This window comes from Arvicanthis niloticus, chromosome 14 (assembly GCF_011762505.2).
Source record: "Arvicanthis niloticus isolate mArvNil1 chromosome 14, mArvNil1.pat.X, whole genome shotgun sequence".
NCBI classification, from domain to species: Eukaryota; Metazoa; Chordata; class Mammalia; order Rodentia; family Muridae; genus Arvicanthis; species Arvicanthis niloticus.
Window position 1 is genome coordinate 24,495,137 of NC_047671.1, and position 22,301 is coordinate 24,517,437.

The following is a 22,301-nucleotide window of genomic DNA, read 5'->3' on the forward strand; positions in this document are numbered from 1 at the left end:
TTGGTTTTGGTTTTGGAGACAGGGTTTCTCTGTGTCACCCTGGCTGTCCTGGAACTCACTCTGTAGACTAGGCTGGCCTCAAACTCAGAAATCTGCCTGCCTCTGCCTCCCAAGTGCTGGGATTAAAGGTGTGCACCACCACTGCCCGGCTAGTATGTTTCCAGTTCAGTTTCAGAATTCTAATTCATTTAACAAGGAAGTCTATTAATGATGAACACAGCTGGAGAGATGACTCAAGGTCAAGAGTACAGACTGCTCTTGCAGAGGACCTGAATTTGGTTCCCAATACCCATGTCAGGTGATTCAGACTACCTGTAATTCCCATCCTAGAGGATCCAAAGCGCCTACACTCACATGCACATACCCATCCACAGATGCACATGCACACACACACACATACACACACACACAATTTAAAAATTTAAAGTCTTTTTTAAAAAAAATAAACACTGATTTTATTTTACTAACATTATCCGTCAGAATAGAATATTTTGGCAAAACCTTATAGTATTCACACACACATTTAAGGAGACAAGTTGGGGGGATTGTTGCTATGGAAAAGCCTGTGGTACGTCTCACTGGGTAGACAAACTCTTCTTTTGTAGGGCCAGCCGAGGGCTACTTTCTCTTCAGGAGAGGTCCCCGCTTGGCAGGAGACAATCCTGCATGGTGAAAGCAGACCTGTAATCTGTCTTTGTGCATGACGCAGCCTCTGTCTTCTGTTTGCAGACGGCGTATGAGGACTGGTTTATCACCCTCTACAATGTGCTCTACTCCAGTTTGCCGGTGCTCCTCATGGGACTGCTTGATCAGGTAGGAGCCCTGGGCTGGGGTGCTCTGCAAAGACCCATCTGCTACTAGGGAGATTCCAGGAAGCACATCCATCCATGCATTCTTTTGGCTTTCCTCACCCTGATAAACCCGTGTACACCTGTCAAGCAACAATAGCTGCCTTAAACTGCCTTGTTCCAGAAAACAGTTTCTGTAGCTCGCTGAGTTTGGGCAAGGTTGCTCACATGCTACCTTCAGACATTTGTTCACCTGAGAATCCGGCATGATTTGTATCAACAACTTATTTAAAAAGTAAACTTGAGTATTTTCCAAAGTGTATGTATCTAATTCCAAAATCATGTTTCCCCTGACTAGTCATTCTTTTTTTTTTTTTTTTTTATTCTATTTGTTTCACTTTACATCTCAATCACAGCCCCCTCCCTCCTCTCTTCTTGGTCCCACCCTTACAAATCCCTCCCCCTACTAACCACACCCCCTTTTAATCAGGGAAGAGGAGCCTCCCTTGGGTACCACCCCACCCTGAGGCATCTAGTCCCAGCAGGTCTAAATATCCTCTCCTTCTGAGGCCATTTCAGGCTGTTTAAGTAGGCGGAGAGGGGATCCAATGGCAGAGAATTGAGACCGAGGCAGCCCACACTCCTCTTGTTAGGTGGACAAGTGATTCTTAAAGAGATAGTTAAAAAAAAAAAAGTAATTGAGATAATTAAGGACTAACTTACCAACTACTGTGTGAGTATTCTCCCTCTAAATTTGTACTAATACAAATACATTCTCCCAGGAGGTTAAAAACTAATCTCCACATACTGTTTGACATTACCATTGTCTTTACTAGCACAGTGATAATCCCCCATAGCCACTGTCTGTAAGCATTGAGTGATGATGGGCAAAAGCCTATGACTGACCTCTGCACACAAAAATACTGATCAGGCTTCCTGCTTGCCCTCCTAAAACACAGGGGCAAGCTGCAGCTGTTTGTGAGATCCAAGATGCTCACTGTGACCATCCCTGCATCCTTATCCTGATAGGCGACCTTTGTTTTCTCTTTAAGGACGTGAGTGACAAGCTGAGCCTCCGTTTCCCCGGGTTGTATGTTGTGGGACAGAGGGACTTGCTGTTCAACTATAAGAGATTCTTTGTCAGCTTGCTGCATGGGGTCTTAACCTCGATGGTCCTCTTCTTCATACCTCTTGGCGCTTATCTGCAAACAGTGGGACAGGATGGAGAGGCACCTTCAGACTACCAGTCCTTCGCCGTCACAGTGGCTTCGGCTCTAGTAATAACTGTCAATTTCCAGGTATGCAGCTTTCCTTGACTCTATCCTGTATCTCTTGGTACCTGTACTTCTGAACCTAGGCAAGCATGCCTAGTCCATTCTCAGAGCCATTCCTAGTCCATTCTGTCACTTTACAAAATGAGAGTGTTCTTTTCATCCTTTATCCTAGCATGCTTCCCATCTCTTGCTTGAGCCAAGGATGGTTTGGTCTCTGGGTATTTACTATTCAAACCAAACCATACCCAAACTGTCAGATTCCATTTTGAGGATTCACAGATCCTTCCTTTTTCTGCTAAATTCCCCCAAATGAGTGCTCATTCCCCACCCCCCTCTGGTTTCCCTACAGATTGGCTTGGATACTTCCTACTGGACTTTTGTGAATGCCTTTTCAATTTTCGGAAGCATCGCCCTGTACTTTGGCATCATGTTTGATTTCCACAGTGCTGGGATACATGTTCTCTTTCCGTCTGCATTTCAGTTCACAGGTTGGTGTTTCTCAGACTCCGAAAGTTAGCGTAGGTCAGTGTCATTAGATTACAATCGGACGTAATCCCCCAGTGAGTACAAAAATACAAAGAGCATATATCTTTGCTAGTAAAAATGAATATTCTAATAGGAATTGAATGGCAGTGGCTGCTTGGAAGGGTCTGAGCAAGGTAAAGTCATATTAAGACACAGCTGTGCATCTGTTAAAGAAGATAGCTTATAGGTTAAAGGGTTTGGGCGAGCAAGATGAACCAGCAGGTAAATCACTGTGCCCACCGCCCAGGCCTGACAATCCATGGGCTCATGTGGTGGAAGGAGAGAAGGGACTTCCAAAACAAGTTGTCCTCTGACCTTCATCTGCAAATTGCAAATGTGCTCACACACACTCACACATGCTCACATACACACACGCACACACACAAAGAAACATAGGAATCAATTAAGCTTTTTAAAAAGATTTAAAAGTCAGAGTTGAAGAGCTACATGACTCGTTAAGAGAACATACTGCTCTTGCAGAGGACCCAGGATCAGTAAATAACTGTGGTGAGCGCAGTTATTTACTTGCTTGGCTGCCCCAAACCTTTTAATCTTTAAGCTATCTTATTTAACAGATGCCCAGCTGTGTCTTAATGTGGCTTTAACTTGCTTAGACCCTTCCAACAGCCACTAAAACCCATATCCGGTGGCTCCCCACTGCCTGTAACTGCAGTTCCGAGGGATCCATGGCCTCTTCTGGCCTGTACAGGCAACACATAAGCACAGAGTTTTATTATGTGCTTATGTGCACATAAGACATAATTTTATGCCCAGAAGTAGACAGCCAACAGAAAATGAACTTAATGGCATTTTTGGAGGTTCTTTGTATGTACCACAGTACTTTGTCAGGGCTTTTTGTTTTTGTTTGTTTCTTATGGAACTTTTTTTGGTTTGGTTTTGGTTTTCTGGGACAGGGTTTCTCTGTGTAGCCCTGGCTGTCCTGGAACTCACTCTGTAGACCAGGCTGACCTCAAACTCAGAAATCTGCCTGCCTCTGCCTCCCAAGTGCTGGGATTAAAGGTGTGCACCACTACTGCCCAGCTCTTACGGAACCTTTGTGCATATATTATGGTTTCCAGTTTTGTGTTTTAATGAAATTTCTGTGTATGAATGTGTATCTCCACATCTATAGGTATTTATTGTGCTTTTGGGGTTTTTGTGTGTGTGTGTGTGTGTGTATGTGTGACTCTTTTTCTTTTTGTTTGTTTTGTCCTATCTATTCTGGTTTATTTGTTTTTTTTATTATATTCTATTATTATTTTTAGATGCCTGTTTGTATTCTAATGAGAGAGAGAAAAGGAAAGGATATGGGTTTGGGTGGGAGGGGAAGTAGAAAGATCTGGGATGAGTTGGGAAAGAGGAAACCTTGATCATATATGAAAAAAAATCTATTTTCAATTTAAAAATTAAAATGAAATTCAAATTATATTCAATAAAAAAATAATAAAAAGGCACAATTTAACCAAAGATTAAATTGCTAGGAACGATGGCATGTGCCTGTAATCCAAGCACATGAGGATGGACAGGAGGATTTCTCCAAGTTCTGGATTGGCCTGGTCTATAGAATGAGCTCCAGGCCAGCTGGGGTACAGCAAGGCTCTGCCTTTAAAAAAAGAAGAAGCAGCAAAAAGAGGCGGTGGGAGCAGCTAAACAAAGCCTTCCTCCACACCCACAGGATCTAATCTTGATAGTTATGACACAGTGAGTGCATATATATTGCTGAAAGAATAATCTTTCTAAAACACTATTTGAAAATATACAATGAATTATAAAACGCTTCATGTATTTTGACTAGGCATTTCTACTTTAAGGTTCTTTGTACAAAAACTGCAACACTATGACAGTTTTAATTATTTTTTTAAAGGGGGTGTGGAAATAGGTCAAAGACTTAAGAATATTAAATTAACTAATCAAATGACGAATTCCTAATACCATGGAAACTTAGAACTCAGAAGTCGGATCCATTTTTGGAAATATGTATGTTGAACAGCAGTTCAATGAATAGTTCACAAAGCCATGGGCACCTATGATTGTAACTGTGTAAAAAACACATGACTTAAGCTCTAGAGGTTGGGGCAGGAGAGATGGTTCAGCAGCTAAGAGCACTGGCTGTCCTCCTGTAGGACCTAGGTTTGATTCCCAGCATCTACATGGTGGCTCACAACCATCTATAACTCCAGCTCCAGGAAATGCAATGCCCTCTTCTGGCTTCCAAAAGCACCAGGCATTGCATATGATGCACACGCAAGATGAAAAAGTAAAAAGCAAAAACAAAGACAAAAAACAAAATGTAAGAGCCCAGAGGTCAGGGGGAGAACAGTGCCTTCTGCATCTAACAGGACTGCAGCACTCATGAACTCACAGAGCTGTGGCTGCACGCACAGGATCAAGCCAGTCAGTATTTCAGTGTGGAGGGGCAAAGGGTTCATGAGCCCTCTGCCTCTGACTTAGTGAGACAATTGATGGCTTCTGAGCAAGGGAGAGTCAGATTTCTTTAAGGGTGTCACCCCTTGCTCTAGTAAACGCCTCACTCTTCAGTATATGGGTAGCACAAAGCAGACTTGGTGGGTTATTAAAAGAAAAAAAAGAAAAGAGAAAAAGAAAGGGTAAGAAGTTGGGAGGGGTTGATCTGGGAAGTGTTAGCAGAGTGGAGTTTAATTATAATCAAAATACATCATATATAGAATCAAACTGATATAAATATCACAAATACAAAAATAAACATAAGCGGGACTTTTGTGAGATTCTCAAATAGTTTGGATTTACGATGCAATAAAAATTCTCCATAACTTTCTTTTGGAGAGAAGATTGGGACTTTACGGCCCATTATTGGGTCATAAACGCTTGTTGCTATGGTAACCCTTTTCATCTCTGGGTGGGGCTAGCTTTCATGATTTTTGGTTTTTTTTTTTTTTTTTTTTTCTTATTCTTTTAATGCTTACTTAGAACATTCCGATATGAAGTGCAGTTCTTTTAATCTAATTTATATTTAGTAGTTTAAAAACAAAGGCGTGTGTGTGTGTGTGTGTGTGTGTGGGTGGGTGGGTGTGGGTGGGTGTGCGCGCGCTCGTGAATATAAGTTATAAAAACTAGAAAGGAGAATAAGAGAGGGTAAAAAATAGATGGTGAGGGAAGATGGAAGATGAACAAAGGATGCCCAGGATACTGAAGAGCAGAAGACACCAAGTGGGGAAGAGGTTCTGCAGGGGATTAAGAACAGCAGTAGGACAGGAAGCAGGAGGGAGGAGATTAAAACCACTCTGAAAAACCCGATGAACCAATGATAAAAAAAACAAACAAAACCAAAACAAACAAACAAACAAAAAAAAACCCCGATAAAACCACTCTGAAATCCGATACCTTGTGTGCTAATTTTAAAAAAAATAAATAAACGTTTTTACACACACACACACACATATATGAGATCACCTGCTCATATTATAAAATCAAATTGCCACTTGTGATATAAAGCCTAGAGATTCTGGCCAAAACTATTTTAAAAAAATGGTGTACAGAGCTAAACAGGGAATTCTCAACAGAGGAATCTTGAATGGCCGAGAAGCACTTAAAAATATGTTCCACATCCTTAGTCATCAGGGAAAGGCAAATTAGTAAGACCCTGAGATTCCACCTTCCACCAGTCAGAATGGCTAAAATCAAAAACTCAGGTGACAGCACATGCTGGTGAGGATGTGGAGAAAGAGGAACACTCCTCCATTGCTGGTGGGACTACAAACTTGTACAACCACTCTGGAAGTCAACCTGGCAGTTCCTCAGAAAATTGGAAATAGTTCTACCTGAACACCCAGCTACACCACTACTGGGCATATACTTGAAAGGTGCTCCACCATATCACAAGGACGCACGTTCCACTATGTTTGTAGCAGCTTTATTCAAAACTGCTTTGGTTTTAACATTTTTCTGGAACTCTCTACTCCAAGGGACTAGTGCTCTCAAAGCACATGCTCTACCTGTGAGCTCCACCCCTGCTCTGATTTCCCATTGTTAGTGCAGCATTAAGGAAAGCATCCTCCCTTCTCTCATTCAGGTTTATCTGCTTGTAGTAGACAATTGACCTTCTATGGCTTTGCCAGGTCTTGGCTTTTAAAATATGCATTCCTGCCAGTGGTGGTAGCATGTGCCTTTAATCCCAGGCAGGCAGCTCTCTGTGAGTTCAAGGGCAGCCTGGTCTATAGATCAAGGTCCTGGAAAGCCAGGGATACACAGAGAAATTTTGTCCTTGACAAACAAAACACTTGGGAGGCAGAGGCAAGAGGATTTCTGAGTTCCAGGCCAGCCTGGTCTACAGAGAGAGTTCCAGGACAGCCAGGGCTACACAGAGAAACCCTGTCTCGAAAAACCAAAAAGAAAAAAGAAAAACAAAACAACAACAACAGCAATGAGTTGCTGGCAGGGCATGGTGGATCCTATCTGTAATACCCACGCTCTGATGAAGGCTTCAAGGCGAGACCCTGTCTCAAAAGCAAAATCTGAAAACAGAAAAAGATGTCCATTCTGGAACAGGGTGGGGAGGTCATAAAACATTATAAAATGTTACCTAAGATGTGTGCTGAGCAAATGGAAGACCAGCTATGTCCATAAGATAGACGCACCTGAGTGAGTCCTTGTTGTATTGTTCCAGGTACGGCGTCCAACGCCCTGAGACAGCCATATATCTGGCTGACCATCATCCTGACAGTTGCCGTGTGCTTACTACCTGTCGTTGCCATCCGTTTCCTGTCAATGACCATTTGGCCATCAGAAAGTGATAAGGTACACAGAGATACAAACCTACCCGCCTCCTACTGGAAAGTCCCTTCCTTCCCGGACCCAAGGCACTTCCCATCACTACCTTTCCTGCTGAAAGTCGTGGAAAGGCTGATAACAATTTTGTTGCTTTTCACTATTTCTCTTTAATTCTATCCTGAGGGATCATGAACCTTCAGACATTTGTTCATACAGTGAAGCATGTCCCTTCGGTTTTACAATTATGTTAACATTTTGCCATGCTAATGGTTTGGGCTTCTTCCCCCACCTCCCCCAACCTTATTTTTTTAATTAATTATTTTATTTATTTACATTTCAGACATTGCCGCCTCTCCTGGTCCCTGCTCCCACAGTTCTTTATCTAATCCTTTGAGAGTGCTCCCTCTCTTTCCCCCACCCCACCCCCTTACTTAAAGCAAAATATCATATCTGATAATACAAACAATGTCTCAAAAATAATGTGTCATCTCCCCTTGCGTAATGATTAGCAGACTTCAGACCCTGTTGTTGAGCAATTTAACATTGCTTTTCCCGTCATGCTCCTGAGGGGAGTGTCTTCTTTATTAGTTTCATTGCGTGCAGTAAGGTGGCCACAGCAGTTCCTAGCATTACATTGATAAATGGGGACAAGACTTCCGTTCTTTCCCTCAGGATCCTGGGAACTTTCAGTGTGCACATTTCTCAGATGTCATTTCCAGAATTAGACTGCATGGTGAACTAATAGCTAACAGGATAAAAACACTCCCTGTCTTATGAAGAATGTCACTATAGAAAGGAGGGGTACTTACCTTTATGAATTGGCATCCTGCAGAAAGCCAAGGGTGGATGCAAGGTAAGCAAGTGTCCAGGAGAACACTGTGATCGTCGCCAGTGTTTGTTAAACAAGAGAAGAGATAGGACCTCAGTTCTCAAAGTGCAAGAATGAAGATTTGAGTCTGGGTTCCAGCACACACACAAACAACTTCACCTGGCACTCTGCACCTGCGGAGGTGGGGACAGGATTCCTGGGGCTTGCTGGCCAGCCAGAGTTGCTGAATCTGTGAGCTCCAGAATTGGTTCTGTGACAAATCCTATCTCAAAAATTAAGGTGAAGGGGATTGAGGGAGACACCAGACATCCATCTCTAGCTTCCATAACCATGTATGCACACATGCACAAGCACCTGCACATGTGAACTGGTGTGCAGGTGCGCACGCGCGCGCGCACACACACACACACACAGACAGACAGAGAGAGAGGAAACAAGAGACAGACAGAGAGAGAGAGAAGGGGGGGCAACAAGAAAGTGACAGGCAGACAGACTATGCTGTAACATGCCTTTGAGATTGGTCAACACGTACCAGTCTGCCCTGGGACTCATAAAGGATGTTAGTGGCCTAGTTTTCTTTCTATTGCATGACCAAACCCAACGTGGGGAAGCAAAGGTGTATTTCATCATATGACTCCCAGGTCACAAGCTAACACTGAGGGAAGCCAAGGCAGAAGGTCAGGCAGGACCCTGGAGTCAAAAAATTAAGGAAAGAACTGGACAGCTGCTGCCCACTGGCTTTTTCTCTGTGGCTTCCTCAGCCTGCTTTCTTACACTCACTACTCAGAACTGTCTGCTCAGGGGTGGAACCCTCACACTGGACTGGGCCTTCCCATACCAACCATTAATTAAGAAAATGCCCTATAGACTTGCCTACAGGTCAACCTGATGGAAGCATCTTCTTAATTACCATCTCTTCTCAAATGACTCTAGTTTTTGTCAAGTTGACAGGAAATAACCACTACACTTAGGAAAAGTGTGAGGCTTGATATTCCTGGAACCCAAAATACAGCCAGGCTGACCTCCAAGATGCCTCCACCTTTTGAATACTGGGATTAAATACCTGGCAATAGTTTTCCAAAATCTACCTGCAGGATGGTAGAAATAGTACCCAACCTCCCTGGTTCTCCATGTCTCATTAGTCTAGAAAGGGGGGGGGGGGAATTTTGTGTGTGCATAGAGGTGTAAAGCCTCTCGGCGGACTAGCTTCTGCCCAGCTTCTGTTGGCTAGGTGACCTGTGCATCTCAGTTGTCTCTCCATGGTTTTCTTTATCCAGATCCAGAAGCATCGAAAGCGATTGAAGGCTGAAGAGCAGTGGAAACGGCGGCAGAATGTGTTCCGGAGGGGAGCATCTTCCAGGCGCTCAGCCTACGCCTTCTCGCACCAGAGGGGCTATGCAGACCTCATCTCCTCTGGCCGCAGCATCCGCAAGAAGCGCTCGCCCCTGGATGCCATCATCGCGGATGGCACAGCTGAGTACCGACGCACAGTGGAGAGCTGAGTGGCACTGCCCTGCTGAGAGACCAGAGCTCTGGGAAAATGTCTTTTTTTTTTCTTTAATGAACGACTCAGGACCTTTTAAAACAAACAAACAAAAAAACCAAAAAACTGAAGTTGTCACAGTGATACTGATGACAATAATCTTTTTAATAAACTTCTAGGATTGTGCTGTTAAGCAATCGCAAGGCCAAGAGACCACCTGTTATTCAGCCGATTGTGTCTGCTGAGATTCAAAGGGAACTTTTTTTTTTTTTAAATCCAGGCCTAATGGAAGACGGCAGAATTTAGAAAAGCCTCCATTTCAGCTCGAAGGACACTACTACTACACTACAAAGTTACACTACAAAGTTACAATTACGCCCTTCTATCTGTGGTCTCAAGCGTGGATTTCTCAGATGCACTCCCCCCACACCCCCCACCCCCACGCTTGTCACCTTTAAAAAAAAAAAACAGAAAAAGAAAGTCTGTTTTAAATGTATGGCTGCAGTAACAAAGGGTTCCTAATGTTTATCACCTGACACCGAGTGGTTTAATGACTTTTTCAAACTTGGTGATCAGGCTCCCTGTTTCTCCCAACTATTGAAATTTGAAACACGTTTCCTTGATTGAATGATTAAGTGCAATGTTTCATTCTGGTTTTGATTTACTACCAGGTTAAATAATATATTCTATATTTTTGCTATTTGGTATTTCCCTGTACTACGAAGTGGTTTGACTTCCTACTTTAATTTTTCCAAAAAATGATTTTTAAAAGTTGAGGACATTATCAACTAGTCTTAAGTTCCATTTAGATATGAGAAATAAATTGTGGCACTTGTTGCACCGTAAAGGACTATAGATAATGATAATGGAATGTATATTTCAGAAGTGCTAGGCAAAAGGGATTTGAATGTTTTCAACACAAAGTGATAACTGAGAAATGAACAAACTGTGACGTCAACATTATACAATATACACGGGTCGCAAGGAGCACCCTATGGCGGGCTACCTTGTGGCTTAGTAGCAGAGTTGGGGGTCTTAGTCCCATAGCAGTACAAAAAGAAACATCACACGATGACCCATAAATATGCACAATTATGAATAACTTAAAATTGACTAGAAAAGGACAGGACAATGCCTACTGAAAGTTTCCTTTGGAAGACAACACTAGTTAGCTCTTCCAAGCCACTGGATGGGCTGGGGTGGTAGGGAAGGAGGAGGGACAAGAGTCTTGACTCTTAAGTGATAGGAACATTGTTACTACTACCCACAACAGAGGACAATGATACATACAAAGGTGTATTCAAACTGCTGCCTGTGGCCACATTCACCCAAGGAGAACTATGAATGTAGCCCACTACAAAAAACGATAAAGTTACTTAAAACACTATGAGATTGTGTGTGTGTGTGCATGTGTGCATGCACATGTACAATTCCATTGCTTGGTTCTTGAGTATGAACTTTGCAGGTTGTTTGTCCCAATTGTCAGGAGCTTGGACGTACGTACCTAGTACGAGAGTCTGTGGAGAACTTTCCCCTGTATTTCCTGGAATCAAAAGAGAGGTCTCCTGTTCAGAACAGAAAATTTTAAACAAACTAAAAAGCCCAGAGGGCATCAGCCATACATTTGGGAATATTTTGCAGAGTTGTCTGTTGAAAAGAAACTGTTTGTGTCCCCCTTTCTAGAAAGTATTTTATACCAGTCTTTTGGAGCCTTGCTCTGGCATCTGTCTTATGTCTAAGACAAAAAGACAAAAAAAAAAAAAAAAAAGTATTTTTTTTATTTTGAAAAAAACATTAGGCAATTAAGGAAAATATCCTTAAAAAGGTAACTTATTCACCCCCCGCCCGGGGGACTTTTCTCATTTTATTTTATTTTTTTCACAAAACAGTTTCCCTGCTCTAGTGAAGGCATCCGTGGGTTACATAGGTAACTTTTTTCCCTTGCAAATGTTCATGGCAGTCTATGAATTCCCAAGAGGAAACCATGTGTAGTTCATCTTCTATACACAGGACAGGAAAAATTAAATTGTAATTTCATAATGCATTGTCTACGTGTGATGAAAGAATGTATGCCTATCTTCTGGAGGTAAATTTCTGAAAGTTTACAACTTTACCATGTAAATAAAAAAGAATTGTATGTTTTTCTTTTTTTTTCTTTTTTTTCTTTTTTTTTTTACAGAAAATTTAGCTTGTGTAATTTGTCAGTTCCAGGTTTCACTTTCATTTTTTTTGAATGGCGGGAAGGGTTTGCAATGCAAATGTGTCAAAGACTTACACCGTTGGGTGCAATATTAATAATTTAAAATGCAAATCATAAATTATTTCTATACGCTGTAAATCTGAGATTTAATGTATATTTTTGTTTAAAAAAATAAATGCTTTAGTAAAGTATTTGGAACGTATAATTTTATATGTGCATATTTGTGTACGTATTTTGCGGTTATTTACTTGCAGTGCTGGGGATTTAACCCAGAGCCTCATGTACACTAGGCAAATGCACTCTACTGAGCTGCACTTTCCAGTTGTAACTTATTTTTCTAAGTTGAGTTGTTGTTGTTGGGGTGTGTGTGTGTGTGTGTGCCTTGTGTGTACCACTGCCTGCGAAAGCCAGGTAAAAGATATTAGATCCTCTGAAGCTGGATTTACAGATGGTTGTGAGTTACCAGCTGTGGGTACTGGAAGTTTTCAGCACCTCTGGAAGAACAGTAAAGATGGCTTGGCTAAGGTATCTCTTTTTCTCATTAAGTTTTCATTTTTATTGCCTTTGTAAGAGTGGCACTCATATGTCCTAGGCTTGTTTGAACTCCTCCTATAGTCAAGGATAACCTTGCACTTCTGAGCCTCCTGTGGCCACCTCCCAGTGCTGATGTTAACAGTACATGCCATCATAGCTGCTTTTATTCAGTGTTGGGATTTGAGTCTCCCTGGATACCAGCAAAGCACCCTGGTGAGTGCGCCGGGTTTTCGTTTGTTTGTTTGTTTTGTTTTGTTTTGTTTTTGGTTTGGGCCTTCTTGCTGCTGTTTGTTTGTTGTTTTTTGTTTGTTTGGGGGGGTTGTTTGTTTGTTTGGGAGGGGTGCTTTTAAGTGTGGAGTACATAACAGAAGAATCTAATCCTGTGATGGTTCCTGAAAAATATAGGGCTCCCTCTGGCCGGCCGTGAGAAATAATGTTAGAGATCGTACAAAATATAAGAGATATGGCTGAGGAAGGTGATCAGACTTGCAAGGAAGAGGGAATGGCTTTCATGGTGAGACAAAGTCTACAACTCCATATCTCTTTCCCTCAGTTCCTTGGAAGGAGAGTAAGAGAAAGAAAGAAGATGTGGGCTGTTCTGGAAATCCGTGCGGAATACCTGCCAGGAACGTGGGCAAATGGGAATGAGGAGGAAGCTCACGGGGAGGAGGAGCAGGAGTCTATGTCTGAGCTGCTGTGAGAATCAAGTGTGAAGACCCCAGTGTAGCACAGGACCCTAGAAGCAAGGTACGATGGGCCTCACCAGCAAAAGGTGGTTATGCCATCCGGAAGGAGGTTCTCTGGTGAGGACCTCTTTGGGAGTTATAATTAGCAGTGGGTGTGTGGAGTGAGAGGAGAGAGGACAATTCTAGCTTTCTCACTAGACAAAGTGTAAGAAACCGAATGAAGGCCAACAAAGCACAATGTTAAAATTGGTTCAGGGATATTTTCAACTCAACAGCACCACCTAGAGGATCCTAGTCACATCCTACGACAGATGCTGCTGGGGACTGGCATCTGAGGGAGAAGAAATGTGACAACAAAACTGTAGCCTAATGGAATCCAAGTGGGTTTCAAGAGGCGCTGCCTCCCTGTGATGCTTAGGAAAACTGCAAAATGGCTTCTACAACTCCTGTCAGAAGCTGCTAGCAAATGACGGCTGCAATAAAAGTTGGTGCAGTTATAAAACAAAAGTGCCTGTCAAGATATTGAAGTAAATATCTTGGGGAGATGGAAGTTGGGATGCACTGAAGAAATAATTTTCTAGAGAGCTAGAGTGATGGCTCAGTGGTTAAGAGCACCACCCGGGTTTGATTCCCAGCACCCACATGGCAGCTTACAACCTGAAGCTCACCTCTGGCTTTCACAGGCACCAGGCATGCAAGTGGTCCATAGACGTGGGTTAAATAAATTTTTTAAATATAAATAGGCAATTAATCTGGCAACTGTATTTCTTTACCTTTAATAGTTTTCCAATAAGAGAGACTAGGATTTATTAAAATTCCCTTGAGCCAAACACTAAGCAATTACTACTCCATTCTAAACCTCCAAGCTAGTAAGGCTTCCTCCAGGACAATATCCCCATGTTACTTTCATTTTTTTTTTCTGTCTGTTCTTGATCCAGCTCTCCTGATACTCCTTCCACCTATTCCTTGTGGTCCCCCCCTCCACTTCCGGTCTCCATTTCCACCCCTCCTGGGATCAGAAGTCCCATCTTATTCTCGCTAAAGTTCTGTGTTGGCTCATTGGCTTTAATATATATATATATATATATATATATATATATATATATATATATATATATATATACACAGGATGCCTGCACATCAGAAGAGGCCACCAGATCTCATCATAGATAATTGTGAACCTCCTCTGGAGGAGCAACCAGTGCTCTTAACCTCTAAGCCTCCAGGCCCCTGGCTCATTGGGTGTTATTGGCAGAGAATGAGTGAGGAGCAACGTTTATATAAACTTGAGACAGGAGCTTCTAAGAATAAGCATTGAAACAAGATATGAGGGCAGAGAAATCAGCATTTGAATGGCATAAGGGTAACCATTATACAGCGCACAAACACAGGCAAAGCACCCATCCACATAAAAATGCTTGCTGAAGAAAACAAAAATCATTTTCTAGAGCTATCTCTCCAAATATCCTCTATAAGTGGTTGATAAGTACCTGGAAAGATGCTCAAGGTCTTTGGCCACCGGGAAGGTGAAAATCAAAGTGGGAAGCCAGGCGTGACTCTGCAGGAGCTGAAGGCAGGCAGCTCGTTGTCAACGTCATGGTGAACCTGAGGACAACATGAACTAGGGAGATCCTATCGCAAATAAATAAATAAATAAGCGCAATCCCACTTCACACTCAATATCATAGTCACGATACTAAGAGAAAGTGTAGAAACTTGAATCCCCATCCTTCTGGGGACATGGAGAGGAGTATAATCACTGGGGAGGACCGTTTGGCTTTGGCTTGGCAAGTCTACTCTGAGATACATACTTGACAGTAATAGAAACAGGAACTTAAACAACACTTACAAACTAGGGTTCACAGCAGCCCAAAGGTAGAAACAACCCAGACACTGCATCAGCAGGTGGATGAATCAACAGATACAGATGTATACAATTGGAATACAATTTGGCCACAAAAAGAATGTGATACTGATCCATGCTACAACATGTGTGAAACTTGATATAACTTAAATGGAGGAAGCCCCTGTCAGGCCAGGAGTGGAGAACAGAAAACAAGTGTGTATGCCAGAGAGGGTCAGCATAGGTTGCTTTTTTTTTTTTTCAAATACTATCTTTGTTTTTTAAAAATATCTGTGTATGTATACAATGTATTTTGATTATATCCATCCATCAGCCACCCTTCAACTCCCCCTAGTGCCTCCACCCCATCTCCCTCCCAACTTCCTGTCTTTTTGTTATTGTTGTTATCAATAACTACCTAAGTGTAATCAGTGCTGCCCATATACCACATAGTACATGGGAATGTGGCTATCTACTGGGGCATGACCAATCTGCTGCCAGTCAAATCCCAAAGAAGAGTGACTCGACTCTCCTGCCTGCAACAGCCATCATGTACCAATAGCTCCTCCAATAGGGGCAGCGTCTTGGAGGCCTTACCAACCATGCTGAAAGTTTGTCTAGCTTGATTGTGTGCAGTTAACTACAGCTGCAGTGAGTTGGTGTGTGCCATAGCCACATCCTAGAAAACAACATGTGTTGTGGTAAGTCTCCAACCCAAATAAGCCTGGGCAAAGAAAACACAACTCAATCAATATGAATACAAGCTGCATGCCTAGACTGGGTAGATCTACCACTGCACTACCATCTTCCCCGTGTATAAGATCCCTTATAACTTGTGGTTTCTCCAGGCCACATGCTTCTGCTCCATTTTCCTTCCACCTCCTCCTTCTTTCCCAAACTTTCAGCTCCACCTTCCCTTCTTCTACCCAATCATTGGCTCTATCTAGGCTTTATTTTACAGATTAAGGTAGGCACGGTTAAAGCTGTGTGCAAAACCTACCTTCTGTTTTATTCTTGATAGAACTATAAACTGATGAAACTCTAATATGAGCAGTTTAGAAATAGCCACTAAAATCTCAAAGCTATTACCCTGAAACGTGGTCATCATACTTCTCAGTTTCATTGTGCAGATGTATCTGCTTCCAAGGGAAACCACATGTATGACTACAGTGCTACCAAAGGATTTATAACAACAAAAAAATGTTGTCAAAGCTAGAAATCAATGAGATGGGGCTGGCTAAATATAGTTTGATATCTTTTGATGACACTAGAATAGAAACCAAGGGAAACTAAGAACGGTCTACACAATTCATTGTGAATACAGAGGGCCAGGCCTAGGACTGTGCCTGACGGCTGGCTTCCTTTCATGTGAAAAGGGTGGGATGGACGCACAGAAGCAGCGCAATCCCAACCAAAGTCCCATAGATTTTTCTAAGTTCAAGTGAATTCTAAATCTCATCTGGGAATACAAAGACTTAGAAGGATTTATAAAACAACAGAGAAACAAAATTAAAGATGGAAGGTGTTGTAGGTAGGATCTGAAATGTCTCTAAATCCCATGTGTTAAAGGCTTGGTCCCCAGCCTGTGGCACTCTTGTGATGGGGTGCAATCCTTAGGAGGTGGAAGCCAATGGAAGGATGTTACATTATTGAGGAAATGGCCTTAAAGGAGATGTGGGAGCCCACATTCCTCTCATTTGTAATCCCCGGTCACTACAAATGGGTCTGTTCCACCACACATTCCCACCGCGATTATGCATCTGCAGGCCCAAAGCAATAGAGCTAAGGGATTATGCTCTGAAACTAGGAGCCAAAGTAAATCTGTCCTCCTTATAAATCAACTCCCTCAGGTAAGCTGGGTGTGATGGTACATTCCTGCAACCCTAAAAGACAGTCAGGAGGCTGAGGCAGAAGGATCATGAGTTCAAAGCTAGTTGGGCTACATAGAAAGTTAAGACCAACCCAAAATACATAGCAAGACCCTGCCTTGGCGAACCAAATGAAACCCAATCAAAAAAATTCAGGTATCCGTCAGTTGAGCAACACAGATGACCCAATCGCCATGAAGATTCAAGTATAATAAAGCTACAGCTATCAAAAAGGAATAGTACTGGCCTGCAGATTGACAGAACATGAAAGAGCCCAGAAATCAGTCCACACATATATGGACAACTGGGTTTTAACAAGAGAACAACGGCAATTAAATGGGGCTAGAACAGTCTTTTCTACAAATAATATTGAATATCCACAAGTAAAATAATGAGCATGAATCCCCACTTTGTAGCATAGCTCTTCCTTAAGAAGTTTGAATAGACACTTGAACACAGACATATACACCTGAAAGATCTCCGAGAGAGGAGTCTCTTACTCAAGTCTCGGGATGTCACGGCCACCCAATAATTCACAAGACACTGATCTAGATGCAATCAGCAAGAGATATATTTCGGGATCAACTGTCTGATGGTCAATTCATAACCCATGCAGGAGCAGAGGAATTGACAATTCAGCCTGGTGAGAGGAGATCTTATATAGAGGAAAACCACAAGCCAAAGGGGGATGAGGGGGTAACTAAGGAAACATAACATAAAAATAGTGAAAAGTCCCAAAAAAAAGTCTCAACCCGTAATTTAGTCAGAGTCATGTGGAAACATCTTGTACACTCATCTTTCGCAAGGATGTAACCTTGTCCAACTATCTGTGCTTTGGGCCTTCTCCACCCGCAGGTGGGTTCTCTTCCCTGAGGTCTGAGGAATGGTAATCAACCTCTCCCTTCCTCTCCTGAATCTTAATCCAGCAAGTGTCCTCTGACTCAGGGATAATGTACCCCTCCCAGAATGTAGAATGCATCCCGGGGCAGTGAAGACCTAAAAATCTCACATTTAGTTCTGTCTTCTTGGTGGAACTAGTGAACCAGCTGGCCTGTATTCTTTTGCTCAGGTCTAGGGGTCATAATAACTTTCTATATTTTTCATAAGTTTTCTATACTTTTCACACACATGGACATACACACACAGAGAGAGAGAGAGAGAGAGAGAGAGAGAGAGAGAGAGAGAGAGAGAGAGAGACTACTCAATAGCATTGGCCAATCGGGAAACAAGAGGAAGGAATGCAATACAAAACTTGCAGGGTATCTGATCACACTGTGAGCCCCAAGATTATGTTATTTACTGGAAAAACCTGTTTTTAGTTGTGGTGTGGCTCAGCCTGAGTACATACCATTAATCCAAGAGCTTTCTGCTTAGGATTAAATAAAGTCAACCATATGTCAAGCAACTTATTGACAGTAAGTTATCATAAGATTATTAAAAATAATTATTAAGAGTAAGAAGGAGTCAGGAGGATGGATAAAAATAAAATGCACAGGAAGTAGAAGGGAAGGACATTCGGTTTGAAGGGAGCTTTTTTGAGATGACCTAAAAGAGGGGCATTTGTTCTGGAACACTGGCTGAGGAGGAAGGTTAGCTGGGTGCTTTCTCTGCCTCTGGCCTTGCAGGCTTTCAACTGTGACAGACACCATGACCAAGGCAACTTTTTTTTTTAAATGTATTTTATGTATATGAGTACACTGTAGCCGGACAGTGGTGGCACACGCCTTTAACCCCAGCACTTGGGAGGCAGAGGCAGGTGGATTTCTGAGTTCGAGGCCAGCCTAGTCTACAGAGTGAGTTCCAGGACAGCCAGGGCTACACAGAGAAACCCTGTCTCTAAAAAAAAAAAAAAAAAAAAAAAAAAGAAAAGAAAAAAAAAGATGATGTAGGGCATGGAAAGATAGTTCAGTTAGTGCTAATGCTTCTTGAGGACCTGCTTTGAATCCCAGCACCTATGAGTGACAGAGGGGGGGTGGAGAGACAGAGAGAGAGAGAGAGACACAGAGAGAGAGAGAGACAGAGAGACAGAGAGAGACAGAGACAGAGAGACACAAACAGACAGAGACACACAGAGAGAGACAGAGACAGAGAGAGATGAAGGGGTGGAGAGGAGACAAGATCCTTGGAGATCTCCAGCATAGCTCCAAGTTCACTGAGAGACCCAGACTCAAAGGAAGAAGACAGGCGGTAACACCAAACACCTGATATACTTCTCTAGCCCCTACACTTGTATACACACACACTCTTTTAAAGGTATTTGATAGGATGGAGGGATGGCTGTTGGTAAAATGCTTTCTGTATAAGAAAGAGGAGCTGAATTTCTTTCCTAGAACTCACATAAAGGCTGGTTATGACCGCACACACCAAACCTCCCACTACTGGGGAAGTAGACACAGGAAGTTCCCTGGGGCTGGCCAGAGCCTTGTTACTTAGCTAGTCCAACTCTATCAGCAGATTCCAGGTTTAGCAAGAGACACTGTCTCAAAAGATAAGACGCAGAGCTATGACAGAAGGTATTTGATGAGGAGTGAGACTTTTAAAATGGAAGAATCTTTTCATACTTTTAAAAGTAAAACGTGAACTGTGCATATATAATATATTCCATAATTGTAATATGAAATAAAACATTGTGTCTTCCTGTTGCTGTGTGTGGTAAAACACCATGACCATATGTTATGGAAGAAAGAGTGTATTTTGGCTTATGGGTTAAGGGTTAGCATCTACAATGGCAGCACAGAGGGGAAAGATATGGAAGCAGGAACAGGAAGCTGAGCACTTAATTCCTTGAGCCACAAACACAAAGTAGAGAGAAAGGGAAGAGGTACAAGTCTTTAAACTCTCAAAGCCCACCCCCTAGTGACATACTTCCTCTAACAGGGCTATGTCCCCTAAACCTCCTCAGACAGCGCCACCAACTGGGGACCAAGTGTTCAAACATCTGAACCTGTGGGGAGTATTCTCATTCAAACCACTACACACTTTTAAGCCAAAGGGGGTCTTTTGAGCTCAGATTTTCCTGTGCAAGTCACAGATGCTTCTCAATTGCCCCGTGCCTTGCCCTTCTGGATGAGCAAGGTTCGCAGTGATAGATAGCACTGCCTTTCCTTCAATGGTTTTGTGAACGTTCATTTCCTTTGCCCCCAGAAGAATCCAGATGAACTCTTTAGAACACAGGAAGTAAGTAAAGAGCCCCCTTGAGAATGGGAAAGCATGTTACAGAGTCAATCAGTAGGTCTCTGTGCTGACCAATCAATTATCAGTCAAGATGGCTGTGATAGTTGACTGTCAACTTGATTAGAGTGTATCTTTGAGGGTTTCCACAGATGACTAGACTCTAGGGCTCTGACCTAATGAGCTCATTAATGAATTCATAATAAGAAGCCTTATAGAGAGGTGATGAAAAGCATAAAGTTGGCCATATAGGGGAAATCCATTACTTGGGATATGTCCTCTGAAGCTCTCTTTCCCTGGCACGTTTACTTCTGTAGTCCCTTCTTTGTCTGTTTCTTGGCTGTCACAGTGTAAACCATTCTGCTTTATCACACCCTTCCCCCATGCTGGGCTGACCCCTTTGAAGCCATGAGCTAAATTTCTCCTACATTACCTTATGTCACAGATTAAGTCACAACAATGTAGAGACAGATGCAATGACTTCAATAATAGGACACACAGAAAGAGGAAACGCTCATAGTTTTAAAACTGTCAGAAATTTCAGCTCGGGATCTGATGTCATGATACTGGCTCAGTTGGTAAAGCATATACCTTGCTAACAGAAAGACAGGAGTTTGATTCACCAGAATCAACATTTGAAAAAGCTAGATGTGATGAGGCATGCCTCTGTGAGAGCCTAACAGGCTGCCAAGGTCCTCACTGATAGGTGGCCATTGAAGGGGACACCGGAGAAGCTGGGCAGTGCAGAGGGTCTGTCTGTTTAATTCAGAATCCAGTACTGTGATGCCTTCTACTTGCTCAGTAGTCTTCTCAGGAGTGCTTTGGCTATTCTGAGGTTTGTTGTTGTTGTTGCTGTTGTTTTGTTTTTGTTTTTTGGTTGGTTCACATGAATTCTAGGGATTCCACTGTTTTGTTTGTTTTTGTTTTGTTTCTTTGTTTTTAGGATTTATTTATTTTATGTAGGATCCTATTACAGGAGGTTGTGAGCCACCATGTGATTGCCTGGAATTGAACTCACGGCCTCTGGAAGAGCAGTTGGTCCTCTTAACCTCTGAGCCACCTCTCCAGCCCCTTTTTCTTTTGTTTTGTTTTTAACATAAAGCCTGATGTAGTCCAGCCTGGTCTTATTGGTAGGTTTTTGTTTATCTGCTGCCTGTTTTAAATTTCCCATAAAATTGAAGGAAAAAAAAAAAACTACAGTAACTGTGTTATTTTCCAGTATATCTAGTATCAGAGTCCTAATTGCTCAAATTCATCCTCCTTAGTGGGATATTAGTTTTTAAATGATTTTATTTCATATTAAATGATTTTATTTCATATCCTGGGTGCTTACAGACAAACATAAAACGGCTTGGGGAATCACTGAAGAAAAGGTTCTCCAGGGATAAACGCTTGTGCTTAAATTTAACTCTCCAAGGCAAGAGGGAAGTTGAATCTTCAGTGCCTTAAAATAAGTCTCATAGTGATATCTTCACCGTTGTCTGCAGTACAGATACACACTACTTACATCTTTCACACACTAAACCCCTTCCCAGGCTGGGGTGGAGTAAGAAGATCTCACACTGATTTTTGCCTTTTCTCTCTTCAAAAAATTGTTTTGTGGAGCAAAACACTGAATGGATGAATGGATACCAAAGCTCTTGGAAGGCGTTTGTGAATTTGACAAGACCCAGGAGAAGAGCCAGGGAAACTGCCAGGCGTCAATATGGTAACGCTGGATTCGTACACCCTGAACTTAGGCAGGTAACTATGGTGAAAGCTAAATAGAGACATACTCTTACAGTGCGCGACAAACTAAATGGGCTGAGAGACCAGAACAATTCGGAGTACGCAGTGCGGGAACACGGTGACCACAAGAACAGAGCGCCCCTAGAATGACCATAGCTTGAACAATGCCATTAATTAAACACAATTCAGTCCGAGAGTCAATAAAGGGCACTGGCAATTTCTAGCCAATTTCTGATTGTGACTTTCTCAGCTACGCAGCAAGGAAACGTCAGCTCCTGGAGGGAGATCGGATTAAATGAGACTGTTGCCTAGAAGAGTTAGCCAAGCGCTTCCTGAACTCCACGCTGTGTTGAGAACACCACACCGATCCTAGCCAGACACGTTACCCATAATCTGACTGGTGACATAGAAGATCTACCGCCAGAGACAGGGAGTGAGGCCAACCCTCGCCATCAGGGAGATTGTTAACAGGACCTTTGCAAATAATGAAACAACGGACGCCTTATACCAAATAGCATAGCGTCTGCATCGAACCTATACAAATCTTCTCGCATATTTTAAATCATCTGAGGATTAGTACAGCAACTAACGCGATTAAATGTTTACTTAATGTTACTTAAACTGGC

General features: G+C 42.4%; 1 protein-coding gene across 2 annotated transcripts in view; it reads left to right on the forward strand.

Moving 5' to 3' along the window:
- Atp8b1 (ATPase phospholipid transporting 8B1) overlaps positions 1-12,036 on the forward strand; it is a 133,236-nt gene extending 121,200 nt beyond the window's left edge. For both annotated transcript variants that reach the window (XM_034518588.2, XM_076912556.1), the window contains 5 exons: positions 730-813; positions 1,841-2,086; positions 2,412-2,550; positions 7,230-7,360; positions 9,440-12,036. In XM_034518588.2, coding sequence (XP_034374479.1) covers positions 730-813; positions 1,841-2,086; positions 2,412-2,550; positions 7,230-7,360; positions 9,440-9,664 — 825 coding nt within the window. In that variant the 3' untranslated portion in view covers positions 9,665-12,036. The remainder of the gene's footprint in view (positions 1-729; positions 814-1,840; positions 2,087-2,411; positions 2,551-7,229; positions 7,361-9,439) is intronic.
- The last annotated feature ends 10,265 nt before the right edge of the window (positions 12,037-22,301 follow it).